General features: G+C 43.3%; 1 protein-coding gene across 8 annotated transcripts in view; it reads right to left on the bottom strand.

Annotated features, from left to right (window-relative positions):
• tn (tripartite motif containing protein thin) overlaps positions 1–22,106 on the bottom strand; it is a 31,941-nt gene that overhangs the window by 4,568 nt on the left and 5,267 nt on the right. For 3 of the 8 annotated variants that reach the window (XM_017177956.3, XM_041776748.2, XM_041776746.1), the window contains 5 exons: positions 19,556–19,696; positions 11,531–11,666; positions 9,420–9,562; positions 8,037–9,350; positions 4,348–5,012 (listed from right to left, as the gene is read on the bottom strand). In XM_017177956.3, coding sequence (XP_017033445.2) covers positions 4,348–5,012; positions 8,037–9,350; positions 9,420–9,562; positions 11,531–11,666; positions 19,556–19,690 — 2,393 coding nt within the window. In that variant the 5' untranslated portion in view covers positions 19,691–19,696. Of the gene's footprint in view, positions 1–2,607; positions 2,958–4,347; positions 5,013–7,577; positions 9,351–9,419; positions 9,563–11,530; positions 11,667–19,555; positions 19,697–21,115; positions 21,134–22,106 lie in introns of those variants that run through there. The other 5 variants (XM_041776747.2, XM_041776749.2, XM_070283969.1 and 2 more) reach the window with 4 other exon arrangements.

Below are 22,106 nucleotides of genomic sequence, written 5' to 3'. Positions count from 1 at the left end.
TTGATTTTGGTTTTTTGGATTTGGTTTCGTTGGGGATTTTCTTTCAGTGTTTGGTATATATAATATTTATTTGTAAAGGTTTAAATAGTTAAAGATATGGTGTGGAATTTTTATACCCTTGCAGAGCTTAGTAGGTTTAAAATCGACATATCGATAAATTATGCATAATCAGAGTGAAGTTATATTTTTGTGAGAAAAATAGACATAATGATAGATAAATCGGACTCTTACTGAGAAAATTTATAGCTTAGGAAGGCAGAAAACATTGCTATATTGATACTCTTTTATTATTTAACAGAAAAGTGGATATTTATATATCGATATGTTAACATTGCAAGCTATAAATCGATATTACATTTGGGAAAGGGAAAAATTAATTAAGCACAATTTTTGTCAGTTTCAATAATATCGATATTTATATATTAGATTTTATATATTTTTCGATATCAAATTAAGCGATATTTTCGATATTATATCGCATTTAAATCAAATATATTATTTATTAACCGCAAGGATATATAGACTTCGACTTCCCGAAGCTAATTATCTCTCCTGTTTTATTTGTAATATATTTTGTGTAATATTATTTCCTTTTGTTTTTAGCTTTTGTTGTAGCTGTTGCTCAGGGTGTGTGTTTATGTGTGTCATTTTTCATTTTTAAATTTAAACTAATCCCCCATGGACGACCACCGCTTAATTAACTAACTTTTAAACAGCTTAAAAAGCATCTGTAGCTGTAATATATAGAGCAGTGTGTGTATGTCTCATTTATTAGCCATTAAATTCTATTAAAAAAACGAAGGAAAAACACCAAACAGCCTCCAGAACTCGGGGGCAGCAAAGTTTCTAATTAAATTCACATTTCGCATTATCGAAAAGTTAAACAAAGTAGTTGGGAAAAGTTTCCGGTTAAGTACGTGAAATTATGGCGCCGATTGGCGTCCGTGTCGGTGTCGGTGTCTTAGTGGGTGTGTGTGTGTGGTGGTGGGTGGTTCTTAGGGGGTGGCGGATTAAGACGGAAACACGAAAAGCAACAACTACTACAAAAATGTAACGGGGAGAGAGAACATAAATTAAAGGCTTAAATCTAGGTGAGTGTGCAACTGCACAAACGTAGTGCAAAAAAAAAGGGGCAAAAAAAAAGGAAAAATAGCAACAGGCAGCCCACAAAAGCAGGCAACACTTTTTTCTGCTTCAAAAAAATATATACAAAAACAGAAAAGCAAAATACATACATAACATGGCAGCAGCAGTGTGAATATCTGTTTGTACTGCTTAATTGCCAACGATAAAAAGCAGCTTAAATAAGTGGAAGTGATATGGTCGCATAGCAACGACCATCCAATACCTGACATACAGGGCTTTAACCTCTGATTCTTGGAGGTATTTTTGCGGTTTATAAAGTTTGAACACATTAGGGCGATAAACAGTTAAGTCTCTCTGATAAATAGGTAATTTCCCAACTGTAATTTAATATATATATATTTTAAATATATAATATACAAATTGTGCCTGAGGAGATGAAACACAAAAGTTAAGTTTTTAAGCTCTTTTTCTAACAAAGATTTTCCTTTAAAATCTAGTAAAAAGCTAAATATTAACAGAACACACGTAGATTATAGGAAAGCCCCAACAATCCTTTAAAAGTTTAAAATCTCTTGTTTATGTGGTTTAAAGCAGCTTTAAAAAGTTTAAATAGCCTAAGAAGAATTATAAGAAAACTCAGACTTTAAGATAAGCCTGAAAATTTATTTAAAATTTTAAACTTTCTTTGAAAAGTTACTTTAATATATATTTTTTATGAGTCCAAAAAATTATAAGAATTATAAAAACACACGGAAAACCTCAAGAAACTGTTAACATTTTTAAAAGTGGGCTTCATAAACTTTTAAAAATTTTATAGCTTGCTTTTAAACCCAAATTACAGTGATTTCAAACCCCTATGAACTTTTCCTAAAACTTTATTTTATTATTAAAGCAATTACAAAATATATTATTACCTTTAATGTTCATAAACCTCTTAACCCTAACTCCAAAAAATGTCCCCCATTAAACCCAACAATTGACTGCAGATGTAAAGCATAAATCCAGCTACAGTTTTACACTAAACAAATACCTTGAATAAATACGAGCAAATGATAAACAGACCGACTGACGACGACGACTCGTGAAAATTATATGAAGGCAAACAGAACGGACTGATAACAGATACCAATTTATCGCATTGTTCCCTCCCAAAAAAGGAGGCCGAGGTGTGAGTGCTAAATTCGGGGGAGTGTTGTAATTACATTACGCTAGATTTGGTTGAGGGGAGAAAAAAGGGTTCTTGTTCTGGTTCTGGTTGGGCCTCTCGCTGTTTGCTGTGTGTGTATGCCGTGCAAAAGTAAAATTAAAGAAGTTTTTGTCGCCAGAGCACAAAGGAGCTGGACGGGCCTCGAATTGATCCCTTTGAAAAGGGTATTGACAGAGCACAGAGCGAAAGACAGACAGACAGACGGACCGAGAAGTAAAGTTAATTTCCAGCCCTTTGAGTGGCTCTTTGAAAGGGCCCCCATCATCATCATCATCGCGATTCTATTTATTTGCCCATTGAAGGTGACTCCCAAGTACTTGGCCAACTTGTTCAATTTTATTTTCAGCGAACATTCAAATATTTAATCAATAGTCTAGGGTTAAGCTCTCGTTTAACATGAGTTGGGTTATTTAGTGGGTTTTTTTTTTCAAAGGGGTTTTCAGTTTCAGAACTCATTCAACATTATGGGTTAACAAAAAGAGTAAAAAAAAAAACAATTGAACTACGCGTATGAATCGGTTTTTGCTTTTCTTTCTGGCCTGAGTTTATGGCATATATAGTGAGGGTTTATATAGTATTTTTCTTGGGCTAGACGTCGGCAAGTCGCTTGCGGTACCGAGCCCGGCTGGGTCTGCTTATGTACGGTATGCTAAAGGGCAGTGCACTGCAAGAAATCATTGTATAGAAGAGAACACAAAGAGAGTAATGATAGAACTGTGTGTATTGTGTGTGTTTACCTATTCGGTGATGTGTGTCTTGCGTGTGTGTGTGTTTTTGTTGTGCTATGTAAAGGTTATGAACTTGACAATTAGACGCCACACAAGGCGTATGAGCAACAAAGTGGCCAATGCCAGGTTAAAGCCAACACGGAGCACTTGTACAAAGCTGCAGCAGCAATCAACGAGATACAGGTGGGAAATACAAGAGAGAGAGAGAGAGTCGTAGAAAGCAAATCATTATAACGCATCGAATCGGAGCGAATCGAAACCAAAACCAAACCAAAAACACAATTATCCATTAGGCATATCGATTTTAAAGCCACTCTCTGCAGTTGTGTGTGCAAATATGTGTCTGTGTGTGTGTTGTGTGTGTGTGTTTACCTAATTAAAGTTGTAAATTAATTGCAGGCTCTCTGTACGTTTTTTTTTACAGGTAATTCAATTAGTTTGTGTGTGTGTGGCATAAAACGAGGAAAACAAATTACCGAACAGCAATATTTGACACACAATTTATAGTATATGCCATGCTCATCAGATATGTATCGGTATTCTATATCTGTATAGTTGCACTCAGTGAGCGAGAGAGCACTGGCTACTAAGGCTAATACAAAGAGAAAAAAGTGGGGTACAGCCTAGGAAATATTTATAGATTAAGGAAGAATAATGAAATATTTCAAAATTAAACTCATAAATAATTATTGCTTACTTGAAAAACTTTGGAAAAATATTTAAAAAATATATATATGTTGTATAAACTCAAAGGATTTAAAATATATTTTTTAAGGCACCTGAAAGTATGCTTTATTTTAATTTAAAGTCCTTAGGCTTGGAAATTAATCTTTTTCTGTGAGGTCCTTGTTTACCTTAGAGTTTTTTCTATTATTGAGCTTTGTTTAAGATGTTTTCTTACTTTAAAATTTAGTCAAAATATAATTAAAATATATATTTTAATGAAAACTTTTATTTTAAAGGTTAATAAACTAAAATTATTTAGTTTAACCTTCTTTTTAAACAGTTTCTTAGCTTCTAAAATACTATTTTTCAAATTTTTAAATTACATACAATTATTTTTCAAACAAAATTGTAATTGAAACGTTTTAAAATTTAATTAACTCCTCTTAGTAAACCTTTTTTCTCTGTGCAGATTACCTTGTGTGGTTTTTATTTTTTATATGTTCAATTTTTTTTTGGCGAACTATCTGATCCTTTCGCCTAATTAGCCATGCAAATTAGTTCGGTTATAGAAACTACAAAAAAGTCACAAATTAAAAAACGCTCAACTATTTTCCGGGGGCGCTTAGACAGAGAGAGAGTGTGGAAAATGTTTGGAAATACCTGCTGCCAGTGCCGCTGCCATAGCGATCCTCGCTCTCGCTGGCATGGTGGGGAGCTGGCACCGCCCGGGATCGGGCACTGCTGGTGGTTCCGCTTCCATAGCCGCTGCTCGAGGGCGTGGCATAGCTGCTCCTTCCCGCTGCCGTCGAGGAGCTGTCGTCACGTGAGGCCCTTCTGGCCTCTAAACGATCCCTGTAGGAACTGCCCGTAGAGGCAGCCGTTGTTGTGGAACTGGCGGCACTACTGGGTGTCGACTTGGTGTTCGTTGAACTGCTGGCCGCGCTCGCCTTGGGCTTGGTTTCCGGCTCCGATTCGGACTCGGACTCCGAGCTAGTCTCCTCCTCGCTGCTGGAACTGGACTCGGCCTTCTTCTTATCCGCCGAACCATTTGAGGAGCTAGTGTTGTTGTGCTGCGGCAGGAAGCGGCTCACGAAGGGCTTCTTCTCGGGCACAGCCGTGGCATCACGTGCCGTAGAGTTCCTCGAGGAACTGGCCGTCTTGCTGCCAGAGGCTGCTGCAGTTGTGGCTGCTGCTGCACTTGCTGCTGCGGCAGTGGCTGCTGCCGAACTGGCCGAGCTCTCGGTGGAGGCACTGCTGTCACTGCTGCCGGAGCGCTGGGTCTTCTTCACGGCCGCCACCTGAGCGGAGACGGGCGGCTTCTGGGACTGTTGGGTTGGAGGAGCAGTGAGGAGAGTTGCATCAGAGTCTGTGGCGCTGGCTAGGGGCTAAGGGCTTGAGTTAGTTGATTGTTTTTCGAGCGAGTAACGAGCGAACAAACGGAATGCAATGCAGATGCAGGTGCAAAGTATATGGGTAAAAATATGGAAAAAACGAGATATTGGGACAGAAAGACAGAGAAATAGGGTTGCGAGCTGATGTTTGGCGAATTGGGAAGATGTAAAAAAGGGTAACGAAGCTTACATTTCGGTTAGAGTAGGGAGTTGGATATTCAAAAGGTGTCTATGAAAAAAAGTCTCCTGATCACTTAAAAGCAAGGATAAGCTATTTAAGTTAAAAACGTTTGAAACCTTTAGATATTTCTTTAAATGGTTCAAACCCACTTTCTCTAATTTTAATATTACAATCGAAATTCTTTCTCTTAAAGGTCGAATATTATATGATTTAAATACCTTCTCCAAGTATAAAGTTCCTTTTCAGTTCCCTAAATACTTTCTTTCCTTAATAAACCTCTTTCACTTTATTTCCTCCAAGGGAAAATCAAAATAAAGGTCATGGAAATGGCAAATATCTGTCCCAGCAGACCCTCTTTACTCCTCGAATGATATTCCGTAAACTCTCTTTGATGTCCCTATGCCCTAATTGATCGAACAACCTTTTCCTATTCCCATTTGGGCAAATGCCAGAGACAAGACAAATATGCAGCCGCTGTGCATATGTCACTATAGGGTGCCATGGTGCTATATGGCATACATATTCCATATATATTCCGCTGCTGGAAACATTGTTAAACTGACGGAAGCAGCCGCATCGCTGACAGTGGCATGATGGTGAAATATTCGCCATTGAACCCGGCTCTGTCTGACATTTTTGGGGGCGTTGGAGGTGGGTGGGTGTGCGAGTGTGTGGGGAGGCGTGGCAACAATGTGTGAATGCATGACAGGCAAAAAAAAATAACAAAAAAGGGAAGGAAAGAAAAGAAATACATATACAACAGAAATATTTACAGCGGACATCAGAAATTGCAAAACAACAAAACGGCAGGCTAAAAAGAATTCGAAATGAAGACAAAGAGAGACAGCAGGAGTGAGACAGAAATAAAGACAGAGAAAGAGAGAGAGAGAGAAATGTCGCCTTTGTTGATCAGGGTCTGAGGTTTATTCAGCTCGACAGCATTGACCAAAGAAATTTAGTAAGATTTAAGCAAATTAACATCACTACCGCATCGTTTGTCCACTTTTTAACAGAGAGATATAGGCAGAGATAGAGATAGATATGGATAGAGAAAGACAGAAAGACAGAAAGAGAGAGAGAAAGGGAGAAACAAGAAGAATTGTAAGAAAAATGCTTGAAATTTTGTGTAATTTCTATGCTGTTTTATTTGCTTTAACTTTCTTGTATGTGTTTGTGTTTCTCTAACTAACGTTAAGGTAAAAGATGTTAAACTACGTAAATAAAAAAAAATATATATATATTTAGGTAAGTTTGTGTATATAAAATATTGTACAATTCTGATTTCTGATGTCCGTTTTATTTGGCTTTGAGCCCTTCGACCTCTTGCCCTGCATTCAGATTATTTAGTCAAGGGCAAAAGGTTTTGGACCCAAAGCAGCATTAGGTGAAAGGCGCTCTCACAAAAGACAATAAAGAGAAACATAAGACATGAACAAAAAAAAATATAAATAAATAAATAAGAGGACATGAACTTAACAAGTAGACAATAAAATAACAAAACGTAAAGAAAAATATAAATAAACACAAAAAACGAAATGGGACTTTGTTTGGGGCAGGAAATGTTCTTTTTGGTTAGGTTTCAGATTAACAGTAAAAAGGTAACAGTAAACGGTAAACAGTTAACAAGTATCGATAATCTCTCGTATTGGCTCGAAACACAACACTTACGGAGCGGAGGGGAAGTGTGAACGATGGAGCACAAATAAAGAACGAAGCACACATGGCGTATACGTAATTTTTGTTGTTTTCAATTTATTTTATTCGGCGGGATTTTGTTTGCAACAAGAACAAAGGGTAAAATACTGAGCCAGGCTACAGTGACAGCGGTTGATATTACCTATATTCTATATAGTTTCATTCTTTACTTTACTTACTTGGTCACACTGATCGATCAGTTGTTTTCTCTAGAGTCTAGACAGAAGCGGAGAAATCAAAAGGATACCAATGTTTTTATCTCGTATAGGTTCTCTTCTCTTGATTCTCTTGTAAAATTCTAGCAAGTCCATTTATCTCTTTGGAAAGATAGCAGCTATTTGATCAGTGTGACCAGCTCTCGTTTAAGTAATTTAGCCCGTTGCATTCTAGTTAAGCGCTACTGCCTTGTCAAATTTTTAAGAATTTTTTTCTTTAATATCCAGGAACTGCTTGTTTGTTTATTACTCTTTTCTAGATATTAAGTTAATATTTTTTTAATATTTCAGCAGAGAAATCCTTTTCTTTCCTTAACTTCCTCTAACTCTGTACTTTTGTTTTCCTTTCTAAACGTTTTCTAAACTGTAGTACTCTTAATCTTCTTCCTCCTCGTCATCATCAGTGACCTCAATCTCCTCTTCTGTATACTCATACTCATCATCATCATCTTCTTCAGCTTCTGCTGATTTCTGTGTTTCTACCTCAGGTAACTGATCACTCATTATAACTTCTTCAGGATTATCCTCAATTTTTTGGGTTAACTCACTATCCGGAGGAAGGACATTTATAAGAGGTAAAGCTTCTGGTTGATCTGCAGATTCTACATTCTCCTCCTCTTCGCTTTCAGTGGCTGTTACTTCTTCATACTCCGAGGAAGACTCTTCTTCCTCGGTTTGTTCAGAGGATGTGGGTTCTGCAGGCACTTCTGGGGGGCTAAGACCTTGGGCCAACTCTGGCAGGACCTCAGGAGACTCTTCTACTTCATCATCTTCCTCCTCAGTCTCATCATCCTCCTCCTCTTCCTCGCTGTCACTGCTGTCACTGGCCACGCCTTCTTCTTCTGTATTTGCCTCATTCACACTTACCTCAGCTCGCGTTGCCGCTGCCGCCGAATTACGCACTGGAGACGCCGCCTGAGTGGAGCTTCCATCGCTGTCCTCGCCGCCGCGGCTCTTCAGGGACGCTACCCGCTGATCGCTGGCTGTGTCCGTCGCTCCCGACGATGACGATGAAGTGGCAGCTCCTGTCGCTGCTGCCGAAGCTGCAGCAGCGGCATTCTTTCGCTTCTTGGCCAGCTCGGCCTCCTCGTCGGCTGCCGCCTGTTGGTTCTTCTGCTGCTGCCGCTGCATGGCCGCTTTTTGGGCCTGAATGGCCGCCTGGACTGCCGCCTGAGCAGCAGCGGCGGCATCGGATTTCTTCTCCTTCTTCTCCTTGCCAATATCCGCCAACCGCTGGACCACTCGCGAGCAGTCACTCAGCCGAATGATGCCACTAAGCTGGCCGCGTGACACATCCTCGCTGTCCAGCACACGATCCTTGCGCTCCTTGAGCTCCTGCTGGCGCTGTTGCTGCTGCAGCTGCTCGTTGTCAGAGTCATCGTTTTGATGGGATCTCACAAACCTCGAACGGAAGCGGGAGGACTTTCCGGCCCTACCCGAGCTACCCTCGTTCTCGTAGTCGTTCTCATAGTCATAATCCCCGCCAGATCTGCCATAGCGATCGTTGTTGGCCTGGGTGGCACTGCGCTGTGGGCGTTCGCCGAACTTGCGACCGCCCAGGACGGGCTCATCGTTGTATCCACCTCGCTCCTCCTGCTGCCTGAACTGGGTGGCCAGACGGTGATCACTCTTGGAGCGCATCAAACCCGGCTGCAGGGCACTGGGCGGTGCCAGGTGGGAACTGCTCACCGAACTGCCGCCGCTGGGCGTCGAGTGTGGGGCTATGTTCAAGTCACCAAAGGTGGCCAGGTTCATCACCAGCTGATTGGGATCAATGGAGACCAGGAACCGGACGCGGCGACTGTAGTCGTTGTTCTCATACTCAAAGTGTCGCAGGAACTCCACCGTCTTCAGGAAGATCTCCTTGGTGTCCATCAGCTCGCAATCGTCCCACTCCACGGTCTCGTTCATGTACTTGTCCACGATATCGCAGTTGCTGGTGATATTGGTGATTTCCAGATCGAGGTTCTCCTTGAGAGTGGTGAGATTTCGCAACTCCACGGCCAGGTAGCGATCGATCTCGCCTTTTAGCTGATCGGAACGATCCTTGATGGCCTTGGTGATGCGGCGGTAGATTTCATCGATCTCCTCAGTGACACTAATGGCATTCGTTTGCAAACTCATCGTGTTCTTTTCGATGATGGCCAGGGAGTCCTGCAAGCGGTGCAAACTGCGACGGATCTGGGGGGGGGGGAGGATATATATAATTTAATAAAAGTATTTTTTGAATAAGAAAGCTCCTCTCCTCACCTGTGAATTAAATCGTGTGATCTCCCGCCGCAGTATGTCCATGTGGGCACTCTTGCAGTCCTCGCAGATCTTCTTCTCGCAGTGGGCACAGTGGGACAGATAGGCCTTTTCCGAGCAAACACCACAACGTTCCATAATTTGACCTGTAAGGATAAAGGAAAAGTAAAGGAAAACAATTACTAATCACTACTGGCAGCCAAAAAAAAGACACATTCCCAAATGACTTCCTGCTTGAGTTGAACAATAAAATGCCAAGTATGCCGACAGCAGCAGCTCATCAATTTGCACTCTTGGCAACAATGTCCTGCCACATGCCAGGGATGCCAGGGATGCCAAGGATGCGGATAAGGATGTGGCTGAGACATAGACCGAGACTGAGACTTCGGCTGAGTATGTCTGTTGCATTCACTAATGCGATTTCAAGAGCACGAAATCAACTGCACCTAAGCGCCAGTTATGCAGCTCTATGCCAATGCACTGAGGGAAATTCATGTGAGTCTTAAATTGCTCAGAAAAGATATATAAAATATACTATGTTTCCAAGAAGAAATTTTTGAGAATTTAATAAAGTCCCTAGAGATTTTATAAATATTTTTAAAACCTAGAAAATCAAGTAATTCCTTTTCATAAAATTTAATTAAATTTCTGTTACTTTTCTAATATCTCCTATTCATTTTTCTCTCTTTCTATACCCACTATAATCCTAACGTTATCCTGCGAACTAAATTTACGACCAACAACAACGTTTAGTTATCCGATTTCAAGCCATAAACTCTTGATTTTATAGAGATTTGTGATTTTTACTGTGTGCACCTCCCCCCGTATTATGTGTGTCACATCCTTTTGGCAAAAGGGATCCTTTGCATCCTTGTCGACGAGGCAGGATGTAAGTGTAAGTGTAAGTGTGTCTGTGTGTGGCAATGCAAATAACGAGCCTCAGCGCAATGGGGCAACAATGCAAACATGCCAAAGATGTCGTCGTTCCTGCTGGAAAAGTAAACTTTTCTGCATCAATTGCTGGCATTGGCAATGCCTGATGAACACTCCTCAGTAGCATTTTCCCCAGACACTCTCTCTAGCCCCTATAGAGGGAGAGAGGGAGGTAGACATAAGTGTGGAGCGTAAGGATGCCATGCCAATAGTTGGCTTCTCTGTATTTTCTCGTGTAATCATATGGAAAAGTGAATTTGCAAATTCCACATGAAAGTTGTACGAGTGCTCGTTGTCCTGGCTATATCCATAACACGAAAAGGATTCCTTTGTTTCACACATTTGCATAGCCAAGAATGAAATTTGTATAGCAAAAAAAAAGGATACAAATGTAATGGCTATGTGCACGGGAAATAAATTTGTCTAGGTTCGATGGGGAGTTATCTAGAAATTTTTAATATTTCAACTACTTTTTAGAAATTTTAAAATATTTTTAGAAACTCTATTACCTTTAAAAATTATATATATATTATATAGGATTAAAATGAAATATACTTTTTAAAAACCCTTCAATAAATAAATTTCTAAAATACATAAAATCCTCCACAAACCTCTATTTTCTCTCTGTGTGTTAGTTAAAGCCAAGAGCTTTGTCTGCCTTATTAACTCACACTCGGAAACTGATTGCAGCTCAAAAGTTGCAAGCCATTTGCATATTTTCACCCCAAAAATAATTGCGTAGTCATGCTGAGTAGGTTGATCCGGATTATCGGTGGGATGAGAAGAGGGTCGCTGGGATGAGGACCAAATGCAAATTGCTCAAACGAAATCAATTTCGCTTTGCTTAGTTTTAATTGCTATCAGATGGTATCCGGACTTTTTAATTGGAAAGCCAAACATAATGGCCTAAAAAGCTAGTTTTTGCTGCCGTTTTGCCATATTGCTTTTTGGTTTCTTTTTTTTTTTTTTTAATCCTAACATTCCAAACATTTTCCGCTTTGGCCCGGTTTTTAGTGGAATTTAATTAAAGTTACAACCATGATTACAGGGCAATAATTTTATTAATAAAATGGAAATTTTGTGAGCTTTGTATTTAAAAAGTGAAACTATCTATGATTACATTTCCCCAGCAATTTTAATTGGAATTTATTTATTTATTATTAGTGGTAATAAATCCTTACCTGACGTGGGATCGGGCAGTTCTCCGGTGATTTCGATATGCAATTCCAGAAAACGTTGCAGGGTGACATTCGTGGGAAAGGCCTGGACGCCATTGTAGGGTATCCTGTGCTCGGCCCGGCACTCGGGGCATTTTACCTAAATTATTTGCAAAAATATTTGCATTAGTCTAGGGCAAATAATTTGATTGAATTAATCATGAAATGCAAGTAAAGTTTCTTTGTTTTTCGCCCCCTTTTTAACCGCTTGAGGCTGATATGGGATTAGTAATTGAAACTTGATTCGACAACTTAATAGCAATTTCATTTGATTATTATGTAAGGATGTGTCTTAGGCCGGGGTAAACCTCAGCGGCCCAGGATTCCTCTCCAGAAATATTTATATTTTAGAGACGGCCAGGACATGGACGCCGAATTTTTATTGAATTTTCTAGGGGCAAAATGGCAGCGAAAAGGGGCTCGTTTTCAAAAGGGGAACTCTGGCTTCGGGAAAATGGGAATCTTGGACGGTCACCCTGGCGATGGCCAGGTGCTCCTCCGTTTTCCTGCGCCCGTTCGGTTGCCCAGCAGCGGCGACTCTTTCGATCGGCAAAATCTCCGCCGCCCGGGATGACCCAGCGGCGAGGGCGGGCAAAAATGCAGATCGAAAGGGAAAGGGAGAGGGGGAAGGGGAAACCTACAAAACGCGCGATCACCCTGGCGATGGCCAGGTGCTCCTCCGTTTCCGGCGCCTGCCCGGTTGCCCAGCAGCGGCGACTCTTCCGATCGGCAAAATCTCCGCCGCCCGGGATAACCCAGCGGCTATGGCGGGCAAAATGCAGATCGGAAGGGGAAAGGAGAGGGAAGAGGGGGAAATCTGTGAACACGTGCCGGCGGCGATGAACTCGTAGCTCGGGAAAAGCCCAGCAGCCCCGATGCCCTACGCCAGATCTGTGCCCGGGAGAACCCAGCGGCGACAAATCCCGCTCCCGTCCCGCTGCTCTGGCCCGGAGCTTGCCCAGCGACCACGCGGAGTTGGTGCGTGAGAACCCAACCACCAGCTCGGCGAGTGAGTGAGCGGGAGGGGAACCCTTTGGCGCGCGTCACGATAAGAAATTAATTTTAACAACGCGGAGTTTTAAGTGGGTGCGAGGGAGAAAGACGATGAAATTTCTGAATTCATTTTCTGTGCTTTATTACATTAATTAATTATTGTCTACATTTTCCTAAACTATGACTGCCGTCCCTAACCTGGCCCTACGCCACACTCCAGTAAACGCTACTCTGACATGGCTCGCAGCCGGCTCACCCGCTGTTATCGGTGGACTGGGACACGTGTCCTGCAGCCAGGATATGCAAGGGCACTCGCGTGTCCTTTTTGGGACTTAGTCGTTTGGGAACTTTCCCACGTGTCCTTTGAGGACTTGCCGCCCGCGGCGGGAGAGATGTGTAACGATCGCGTTCGAAGCTGCCAGAGAAGAGATCGCGGTCGCAGCTTGCAAAGCCCTTGTCACCTCGTCTCTGCCAAAAATGTCCGGGCAGCGCAGCTTTCGGCCGTCGGCTTTGTTATTGTTATTGTTTATATTTTGATCGGCATGTAAATAAGCACGACCAAAACGTAAACACGCACGATCGTCGGAGGGGAAATGTCGCTGCCTCTGCCGCTGTTCGCGTCGGCAGCGGAGAGGGGAAATGTCTTGAGCGCGGTCGCTACAGTCCGTGTTGAAAAAAATGTATACGCCTGTGCGTTGTGGCCTTAATCTAAATCTAATTGGGCCCTTCCTGGGTAAATTAACTCTGGGCTTCATGCCCGCTTAAATGTACAGTTGTGTGTGTGGGTGTGTGGCTAATCCTAACTTATTTCCCTATACTAATTACTAACTTAACTATAAACTTAACTAATATGTACATAATTTACAAAAATAGGGGATTGTGACATCGTCACACTCCACCCTATCTTCGGGAGGGGTGGAGAGTGATGATCACCTTCCCGCTGCGGTTAATCTGGACGCGGAAGCGTTGATTCGCCTCCTCCTCCAGAATCCGGATTGTCCGTCGTCTTGGCGTCGCCAGGCGCCCGTGAATCCGGCGGAGCAAGGCGGCTGGCAATGTGCCGTTGGGCGTGGTCCACTCCACTGGGGCCGGTACCCAGCGGGGAGGGTTGAGGACTTCTTCGCTGGCGTCCAACGACGATTCGTCGGATGAGCTTGGCGGGCTGTCTGCCCATGGTGCGCTCCGGTGCGTGGACTCCGGATGGAGCCTCGCGTCGTTGGGGCGGCGTGAGGTTGACCCGCAGGGGTCCGAAGCGGTGGTCAGGTGGCACCTCCTCCTCATCATTGCCGTTAGGAGGGGCAACTTCCGGAGGGGTGCCTGCGGCCCAATGTGGCCGGTGCGCAGGGGTGCCTGGAGCGGCATGGTGTCGTCCGGGTGGACCTCCTCCTCGTCATCGCCACGGTGGTGGGCGACTTCCAGAGGGGGTTGTTGTGACCCAATGGGGCCGATGTGCCTGGACACTAGGGGCGGCATTCCCCTTGCGGATGATGGCCGTAGTCTAGCGTGTTCATCCGGATTCACTCCCTCCTCCTCATCGCCACGGTGGTGGGCGACTTCCAGAGGGAGCAGTGATGGCCCGATGGGGCTGGTGTGCTGGGACGCCAATGGTGGCATCCCCTCGGTAGAGGGCCGACGGGGCCCGGCGTGGTTGCCGGTGTTCGCCTCCTCCACGTTGTCGTCGTCGATGGTGGTGCCCTCGATGGGTAGAGCCCGTGGCCGGAAGGGGTCGGCGAGGCTGTCGCTGGGAAGCGGCTGGCTTGGCCGGCGCCGTGGAGCGCCTGTAGGAGCTCGTCGCCCGCACCGTACATCCATGCGGTGTCCTGTGGCGCCGGGGCGGGAGTCGGCGGATGGCCTTGTCCGTCCATCGTCTGGTTGGCCTCGGTGGGGGCGGAATCTGTGCAGCGCGTGGCTCGTCGTGCCTTGTGGTAGGCGGGCTGAAGGCGGTTGTCGCTGTTTGAGGGGTCGATCGGTGCGCATGAAGCTGCGATGCTCTGCGATGTGTGATACCCCTGAGAGAGTATCAAATTTGGCCAGTTCCTGGTCCAGGAACTCCTTCACCCAAGGCTCGGGGTAATCCGGCGTCTCGGATTCCTCTATCTGGAATGAGACTTGATCCTCTGTGGGATGACTCACCGAATTGACGGTTCCGCATAGGGGCGGGCTTGGCTCCGGCGTTTCCTCGACGTGATCCTGGAAGCGGACACGTCTTGTGGAGGTACGGAAGGGATTCCGTTGCGCGGCTGTGGCATCTGCCACGGGCAAAGCCTGTCTCCAACAGGGCGGCTGGTTCTCCGTCGCTGGTGAGGCTGTCTCGAAACTGTGCTCGAGGTGAGGTACTTGGCTGGTCTTCGAGTTCGGAGCGTGGCTCCCTTGGCTGCCCTCGATGGGTAGAGCGTGGCTCTCCTTGGGCTGTCGTCTGTGGCTTCTCGGCGTGGGTGGAATGTGACTCCGTTGTCGTCCTTCGCTGATCAGAGTGTGACTCTGCGTGGTGTGCCGTTGATGGCTCTTCGTGGTTGGAGTGTGACTCCGTTGATGTACTTCGCTGTTCAGAGCGTGGCTCTGAGTGATGTGCCGGGGATGGCTCTTCGTGGTTGGAGCGTGGCTCCCTTCGCTGGTCAGAGCGTGGCTCTGCGGGCTGGTCCCGTGGGTTGGAGCGTGGCTCCCTTCACTGGTCAGAGCGTGGCTCTGTCTTTGGTCTTCGCTGGTCAGAGCGTGGCTCTGTTGTTGGTCTCCGCTGGTCAGAGCGTGGCTCTGTTGTTGGTCTTCGCTGGTCAGAGCGTGGCTCTGTTGTTGGTCTTCGCTGGTCAGAGCGTGGCTCTGTTGTTGGTCTTCGCTGGTCAGAGCGTGGCTCTCGGAGGGTCTGCCCTATATTTGTATTTATTTTATTTGATTATTTTACTTGGAATTATTTAAATTTTTTTTTTTTTTTTTTTTTTTTTTTTTTTTTTTCCCCATTTTATTCATTTTATTTCGATTTATTTTAATTTTATTGATTTATCTTAATTTTTATTGATTCATTTTAATTTTTATTGTTTCCGTTTATTTATTTTATTCAAATAAAATTATTCCTGGATTTATTTTATTATTGGTTTATTATCCTGTCTGGATTTATTTAATTATTGTTATATTTGATTTTATTAAATTTTTATTATATTTTGGCTTATTTAATTTTTATTATTTCGGGTTATGATTTGGGTTATTTATTTATTTGAATCCTTATTATTATTTTATGATTTAAATTTTATTCTCGGCGGCAGGATCCCTTGAGGGTTCGCGGGTGTCCTTAACGTGGTTGAAGGATATTGAAAATCTTCCCGATGGGTGCAAGGATACGACGATGAGTGGGATGAGTTGATTTCAAAGGGTGTAAACTGTGAGCGATGTGTGTTCAACGAGGTGGTTCTGCGATGTGTATTCTATGAGCTTATCTTCCCAAGTGTCTACGAGCGATGTGTATGTAATGAGATGATCTTGCGGAGTGTCCCTCCTAGCGAGGGTCCCCTGTATATATTGCTGCCTAAGCTAGCCGACGCTGCTGCCGCGGGCAGAGCAGAACTGGAGATGTGTGTGGGCCACGTGTGTGTGTGCTTGCGCGAAGCGTCCCTCTGCCGGCGTTGACGCTGGCAGTGACGTTGCCTACGAATTCTGGCGTGACTGTACCGCTTGTTTTTGGCGACGATGCGTATGCACCGATGGAAATTTACCACGCGTTTTTTTTTCTATTCCCTTTTCTCCTGTACTTTGCTGATTTTTGCCGGCGACCGTATGTCGCGACACGTGGGACGAAAATTTCTTACACTCGCAAAACAAATGTGCGCTGATCGAGAAATATGTTTATGTAATATATTTCCTGATTAAATTTTCTATCCTCGTCCTTTAGAAAACTAAATTTCCCTGCTTTTGCCTTCGCGAAAAATTTATATTATATTTTTTTTTTTCTACTAGAAAATTCTGGTTTTCGGCCAGTGGGGCTTTAATCCACTGAAAAAATTTATCCTAGCTGTCCTGACCGGTCCCTGTTCGGGCGCCATCTGTAAGGATGTGTCTTAGGCCGGGGTAAACCTCAGCGGCCCAGGATTCCTCTCCAGAAATATTTATATTTTAGAGACGGCCAGGACATGGACGCCGAATTTTTATTGAATTTTCTAGGGGCAAAATGGCAGCGAAAAGGGGCTCGTTTTCAAAAGGGGAACTCTGGCTTCGGGAAAATGGGAATCTTGGACGGTCACCCTGGCGATGGCCAGGTGCTCCTCCGTTTTCCTGCGCCCGTTCGGTTGCCCAGCAGCGGCGACTCTTTCGATCGGCAAAATCTCCGCCGCCCGGGATGACCCAGCGGCGAGGGCGGGCAAAAATGCAGATCGAAAGGGAAAGGGAGAGGGGGAAGGGGAAACCTACAAAACGCGCGATCACCCTGGCGATGGCCAGGTGCTCCTCCGTTTCCGGCGCCTGCCCGGTTGCCCAGCAGCGGCGACTCTTCCGATCGGCAAAATCTCCGCCGCCCGGGATAACCCAGCGGCTATGGCGGGCAAAATGCAGATCGGAAGGGGAAAGGAGAGGGAAGAGGGGGAAATCTGTGAACACGTGCCGGCGGCGATGAACTCGTAGCTCGGGAAAAGCCCAGCAGCCCCGATGCCCTACGCCAGATCTGTGCCCGGGAGAACCCAGCGGCGACAAATCCCGCTCCCGTCCCGCTGCTCTGGCCCGGAGCTTGCCCAGCGACCACGCGGAGTTGGTGCGTGAGAACCCAACCACCAGCTCGGCGAGTGAGTGAGCGGGAGGGGAACCCTTTGGCGCGCGTCACGATAAGAAATTAATTTTAACAACGCGGAGTTTTAAGTGGGTGCGAGGGAGAAAGACGATGAAATTTCTGAATTCATTTTCTGTGCTTTATTACATTAATTAATTATTGTCTACATTTTCCTAAACTATGACTGCCGTCCCTAACCTGGCCCTACGCCACACTCCAGTAAACGCTACTCTGACATGGCTCGCAGCCGGCTCACCCGCTGTTATCGGTGGACTGGGACACGTGTCCTGCAGCCAGGATATGCAAGGGCACTCGCGTGTCCTTTTTGGGACTTAGTCGTTTGGGAACTTTCCCACGTGTCCTTTGAGGACTTGCCGCCCGCGGCGGGAGAGATGTGTAACGATCGCGTTCGAAGCTGCCAGAGAAGAGATCGCGGTCGCAGCTTGCAAAGCCCTTGTCACCTCGTCTCTGCCAAAAATGTCCGGGCAGCGCAGCTTTCGGCCGTCGGCTTTGTTATTGTTATTGTTTATATTTTGATCGGCATGTAAATAAGCACGACCAAAACGTAAACACGCACGATCGTCGGAGGGGAAATGTCGCTGCCTCTGCCGCTGTTCGCGTCGGCAGCGGAGAGGGGAAATGTCTTGAGCGCGGTCGCTACAGTCCGTGTTGAAAAAAATGTATACGCCTGTGCGTTGTGGCCTTAATCTAAATCTAATTGGGCCCTTCCTGGGTAAATTAACTCTGGGCTTCATGCCCGCTTAAATGTACAGTTGTGTGTGTGGGTGTGTGGCTAATCCTAACTTATTTCCCTATACTAATTACTAACTTAACTATAAACTTAACTAATATGTACATAATTTACAAAAATAGGGGATTGTGACATCGTCACAATTATTTGATTTACTTTAAGCCCTTTGGCTTTGGTAATCCTTTTAAAAGTTGTTCAAGCTTCTTGTGTTCGCAACTTTAAAAACCTTTCACATTTAGTTAGTTGCATGTGAAGGCATCTTGAGTGCGTTTCTTTTCGGTTTTATTATATCCTGTCATCTTGGGTTTCCGCCACAAAGATGAATCTTTGCTGGCGGGCTTTCCTTTCAAATGACAGGTATTCGCAACTCGCTCGCTCTCTCTCTCTTTCACTTTATCTGCTTCTGTATAAATTTCCTTGGCCAACACAATGGGAAAATGCTTACCAATTATTTGCGTGGCGCTGGCTGAAAGCCAAAACAAAATTTATAAATACACGCAGACACAGGCGCTGGCTGAGACTATAAGTAGCACATACACACACAGTCACTGTGTGTTTTTTTTCTTTTTTTTTTCTTGAGAAGGGAGCCTACATATATGCACGTCTCTCTATATAATTTTTCAACAAGATATCTACGCAAATGCGCCGCAAGCCAGCAAGATAAATACAACATTTTCGGGGGCGTCTTTTTGTGTTTTCCCCCCTTCTTAGTTTCATTTCCCTGGCGAGATTTTCAGTTAAGCAAAGTTACACTGTGTGGAAAATTATGGGGGATAATCTTGGTTATCTCAATTAAATATCTTATTAAAGGTTAAAGCACTTTAAAATATTATTGGGGAGTTTTTAAAGTAAATAAAATATATTCAAAGGAAAGGGAACATACAAAAAAGTTTTTAAAAATATTTTTCTTTACATTTTAATTTTAAAATTATAGCTTACAGTATTTTAGAAAGATCAGATAAAAGAAAATTAGATAAAAGAGTCCAAACAATATGTTTTTAATATCTTACATTTCATTTTCACCTTAAAAAAACGCAATTTTCTTTGTTTATTTTTACTTTTTAATACCCATTTATACAAAATCCAAGCAAAACATTCAAAAATTGTGCTTAGAAATAGTAATCTTGGCTTTGCTAGTAATCTTCCTATAACAAAATATTTCTGTAATATTTATTTTAATAAATTTTTAACCAGTAATAAACTTTTTGTCTACTTTTGTGACGTATTTAAACCGAATTTTAATGTTTAAATAATATTGATATAATTTTATATAAAAATTCAAGATGAGTCTAAAGTACTAATTTCCCTAGTTTTTCCCAGTGTAACAACACTGCCGTGTGACGTCGTCGGGCATTAACCAAATTGCCACGAGCGCGCACACAAAGACGACCTGCATCGGCGGCGGCACAGTGGGATGATTAATGACGACAATGGGATGGCAATGGAGGGAATAAAGTTAACACAGGACTCTGACTCTGACTCTGGCACTGACACTCACCTGACGCCTAACATAGTCCACCAGTCCCTCCATGCAGGGCTCCATGCAGAAGGAGTGCTGGCATGGCAGCAGCTTGGGGATGCGATACCTGTCCAGGCAGACGCAGCACGTCAGCAGCTGCTCGAATTGCTCCATGGCTCACTGCAAGGAAAACAAAATGGGAAATAAGAAATACAATCATTAGGCCTGTGATTCGATTATACCGCAAAAGCGCTGTCAATTTGATATTCATATCATTATAAATTCAGGACCAGCCCCGCCCACAACTAAGCTCATCATAATACGACGGAGGCGGTAAGCTCTCGCGCAGCACCAAAAAAAAAAGGAAATATATATATATATAAAAGAAAAGCAAGGAAAAATCCGATTGCCATGAAATTCTTGCATTTGAATGAACACACAACAAGGCACAGAACAGAGAGCCCAAAAAGTCATACAATAAATTGACCATTTCGTTGTCGTAAGTCGCAAGTCGCAGAGTCGCACAGAGTCGCGAGCCGAGTTCATTTGGCCCGGGTAAATACACTAAGCCACAAATCTGCTTATGGCTGCTTCATTAAAAGCGGCTCTGACAAGTTTATTTAGACGAAACCAAGTTCCCCGGCTCGGCTCTCATTGGTTTTTCTCCCTGCCAAAGGCAAAGGCTTTTCTATATGGGAATTTTGAATTCAATGCCTGGCTCTAATTTCGCTTTTGGCTCATGGAACTGGAGCTCTCCTTAATTGCCACTCAATATTTGTTTATTTAATGAAGATGAGAGCCTTAGTTGACACAAATTGAGGTGAGTTATTTCTATCAAGTATTTTGTGATTCACATTGAGAAAAACTAGACACATGATTCACTTGCATTTCCTGCAGCTGTCTGAATATATTCATATTAAACATTTCACTTTGATGGTGTTTACATTATCCATGACGTTCTTTAAATATAAGGGAAAGCGTTTTATGGGTTTAATGTTTGATTATTTTAGTTATTTTTAAAGGAAAAGCAAGGAAAATAAATTAGAGAAAAAATCTACTCCTCCAAAATTGATAAGAAATGTAATATTTTAATTGTATTTCATTAAAATATCATTTTATAAGGTGCTAAAAAAATATGAAAAAAACAATTAAGCTATTTTCTTATAAGAACAAATTTAATTTAAAGGGAACAACAAATTTTAATTGATTACTTCAACTAAATTTGGCGCATAAAACCTCATAAAAATTAAAAAATTAAAATGGAGAAATTGAAATAGCAAATAAATTGCCACGATTAATAATCAATTAAACTGTAACCTTCTTATTAATTGGTTTATTTAACTTAAATTTATCAGAAACCGTTTATAAAAACCATAATAAATTAATTAAAAAAGAAAATAAAGCCTAGAGCCAGCTATATTTTATCCTAGAATCATTTTCGCCTTAAAATTCGTTAAATTAATTAATGGAAAGGATTTACCATCAAGCCAAAACAGCTGCAAATTAATATTTCTGTCACTCTGAAAAAAATCCCCTTGCATAATATCACCAAGCTATTTCACTTGCAACATATTTTAAGAAGTTGCAATAATATCTCACCACTCACTCTCGCCTGGTTGGGATATATGGAGAAAAGGGAACACATTGCTTTGGCCGCACAGTTGAGGTTTTAAGTTTTTAATAATAAAAATGACACACATTTCTCAGCTATAAGAGGGAAGCCAGCCCAGAGAGAATTTTCTGCTCGGAGAAAGACGTAGAAGTGTATATAGTATATATATAAAGACGATTTCGCAGTTGCTGGCAATATGCAGCGCATCGCGTATACGCCGCGTGTGTCGCGCACAAAATTCGAAGCAATGCGCACTTCCTGCTCGTAAATAAACACGACTATGTGGGAGGATATAGCCATGGTTCTCCATGGTTCTCCATGGTACTCCTCCATGGTTCCAACGTTCTCCATGGCTGCCACCGCTAATTGTCGTGCGCCTGTTTGCCATTATTGTCGTGTTTTTTGTACCGGGATGCTGGTCTGGTGTGGTTTTTGGTTCACTTATTTAAAGCATCAATTTAATGCGGCCAAGAGTTCACAAAAACATATGCGAATAAAGTGCAATTAACTGGAAAATGCGCTTAAAATCAAATTGAATAGAAATTTCCGTCGCTTTCGCTCAAATTGTGCGTAACGCGAGGGGGGAGAGAGTGTGTATACACTACCATGTATGAGTGTGTGTGTGCTTGTGGCGAATCTAATTTAGCCATTGCATTTGTGAATAGCTGCTGAAAGGATTAAAATGAATGGCGAAAGCTGCTGCTAGCCAGCATAATGGAAACCACCGCCAGGAAAACCCCTCCGCAAAAACCCAAAAACGTCCTTAGTTAAAATTTAGTTTAAATGGAAAGCGGCAGCAGAGGGTTTTTGGTTGAAAGAAATCCACATTCTCCTCTCTCCAAATCCCCAACCGAAAATGCCAGCATGTGTCCTTGAATGCAGTAGTAGGTGGCCAGCAGTGCCAGTAATTTGGCCAAAATACCAAACCAATTACACCAGCTGGCATTAGAAAAATAAGCTGAGTAGAGGAAAAGGTGA

This window comes from Drosophila kikkawai, chromosome 2R (assembly GCF_030179895.1).
Source record: "Drosophila kikkawai strain 14028-0561.14 chromosome 2R, DkikHiC1v2, whole genome shotgun sequence".
In the NCBI taxonomy this organism is placed as follows: domain Eukaryota; kingdom Metazoa; phylum Arthropoda; class Insecta; order Diptera; family Drosophilidae; genus Drosophila; species Drosophila kikkawai.
The sequence above is the reverse complement of the archived record's forward strand: the minus strand, read 5'-3'. Positions and strand labels throughout refer to the sequence as shown.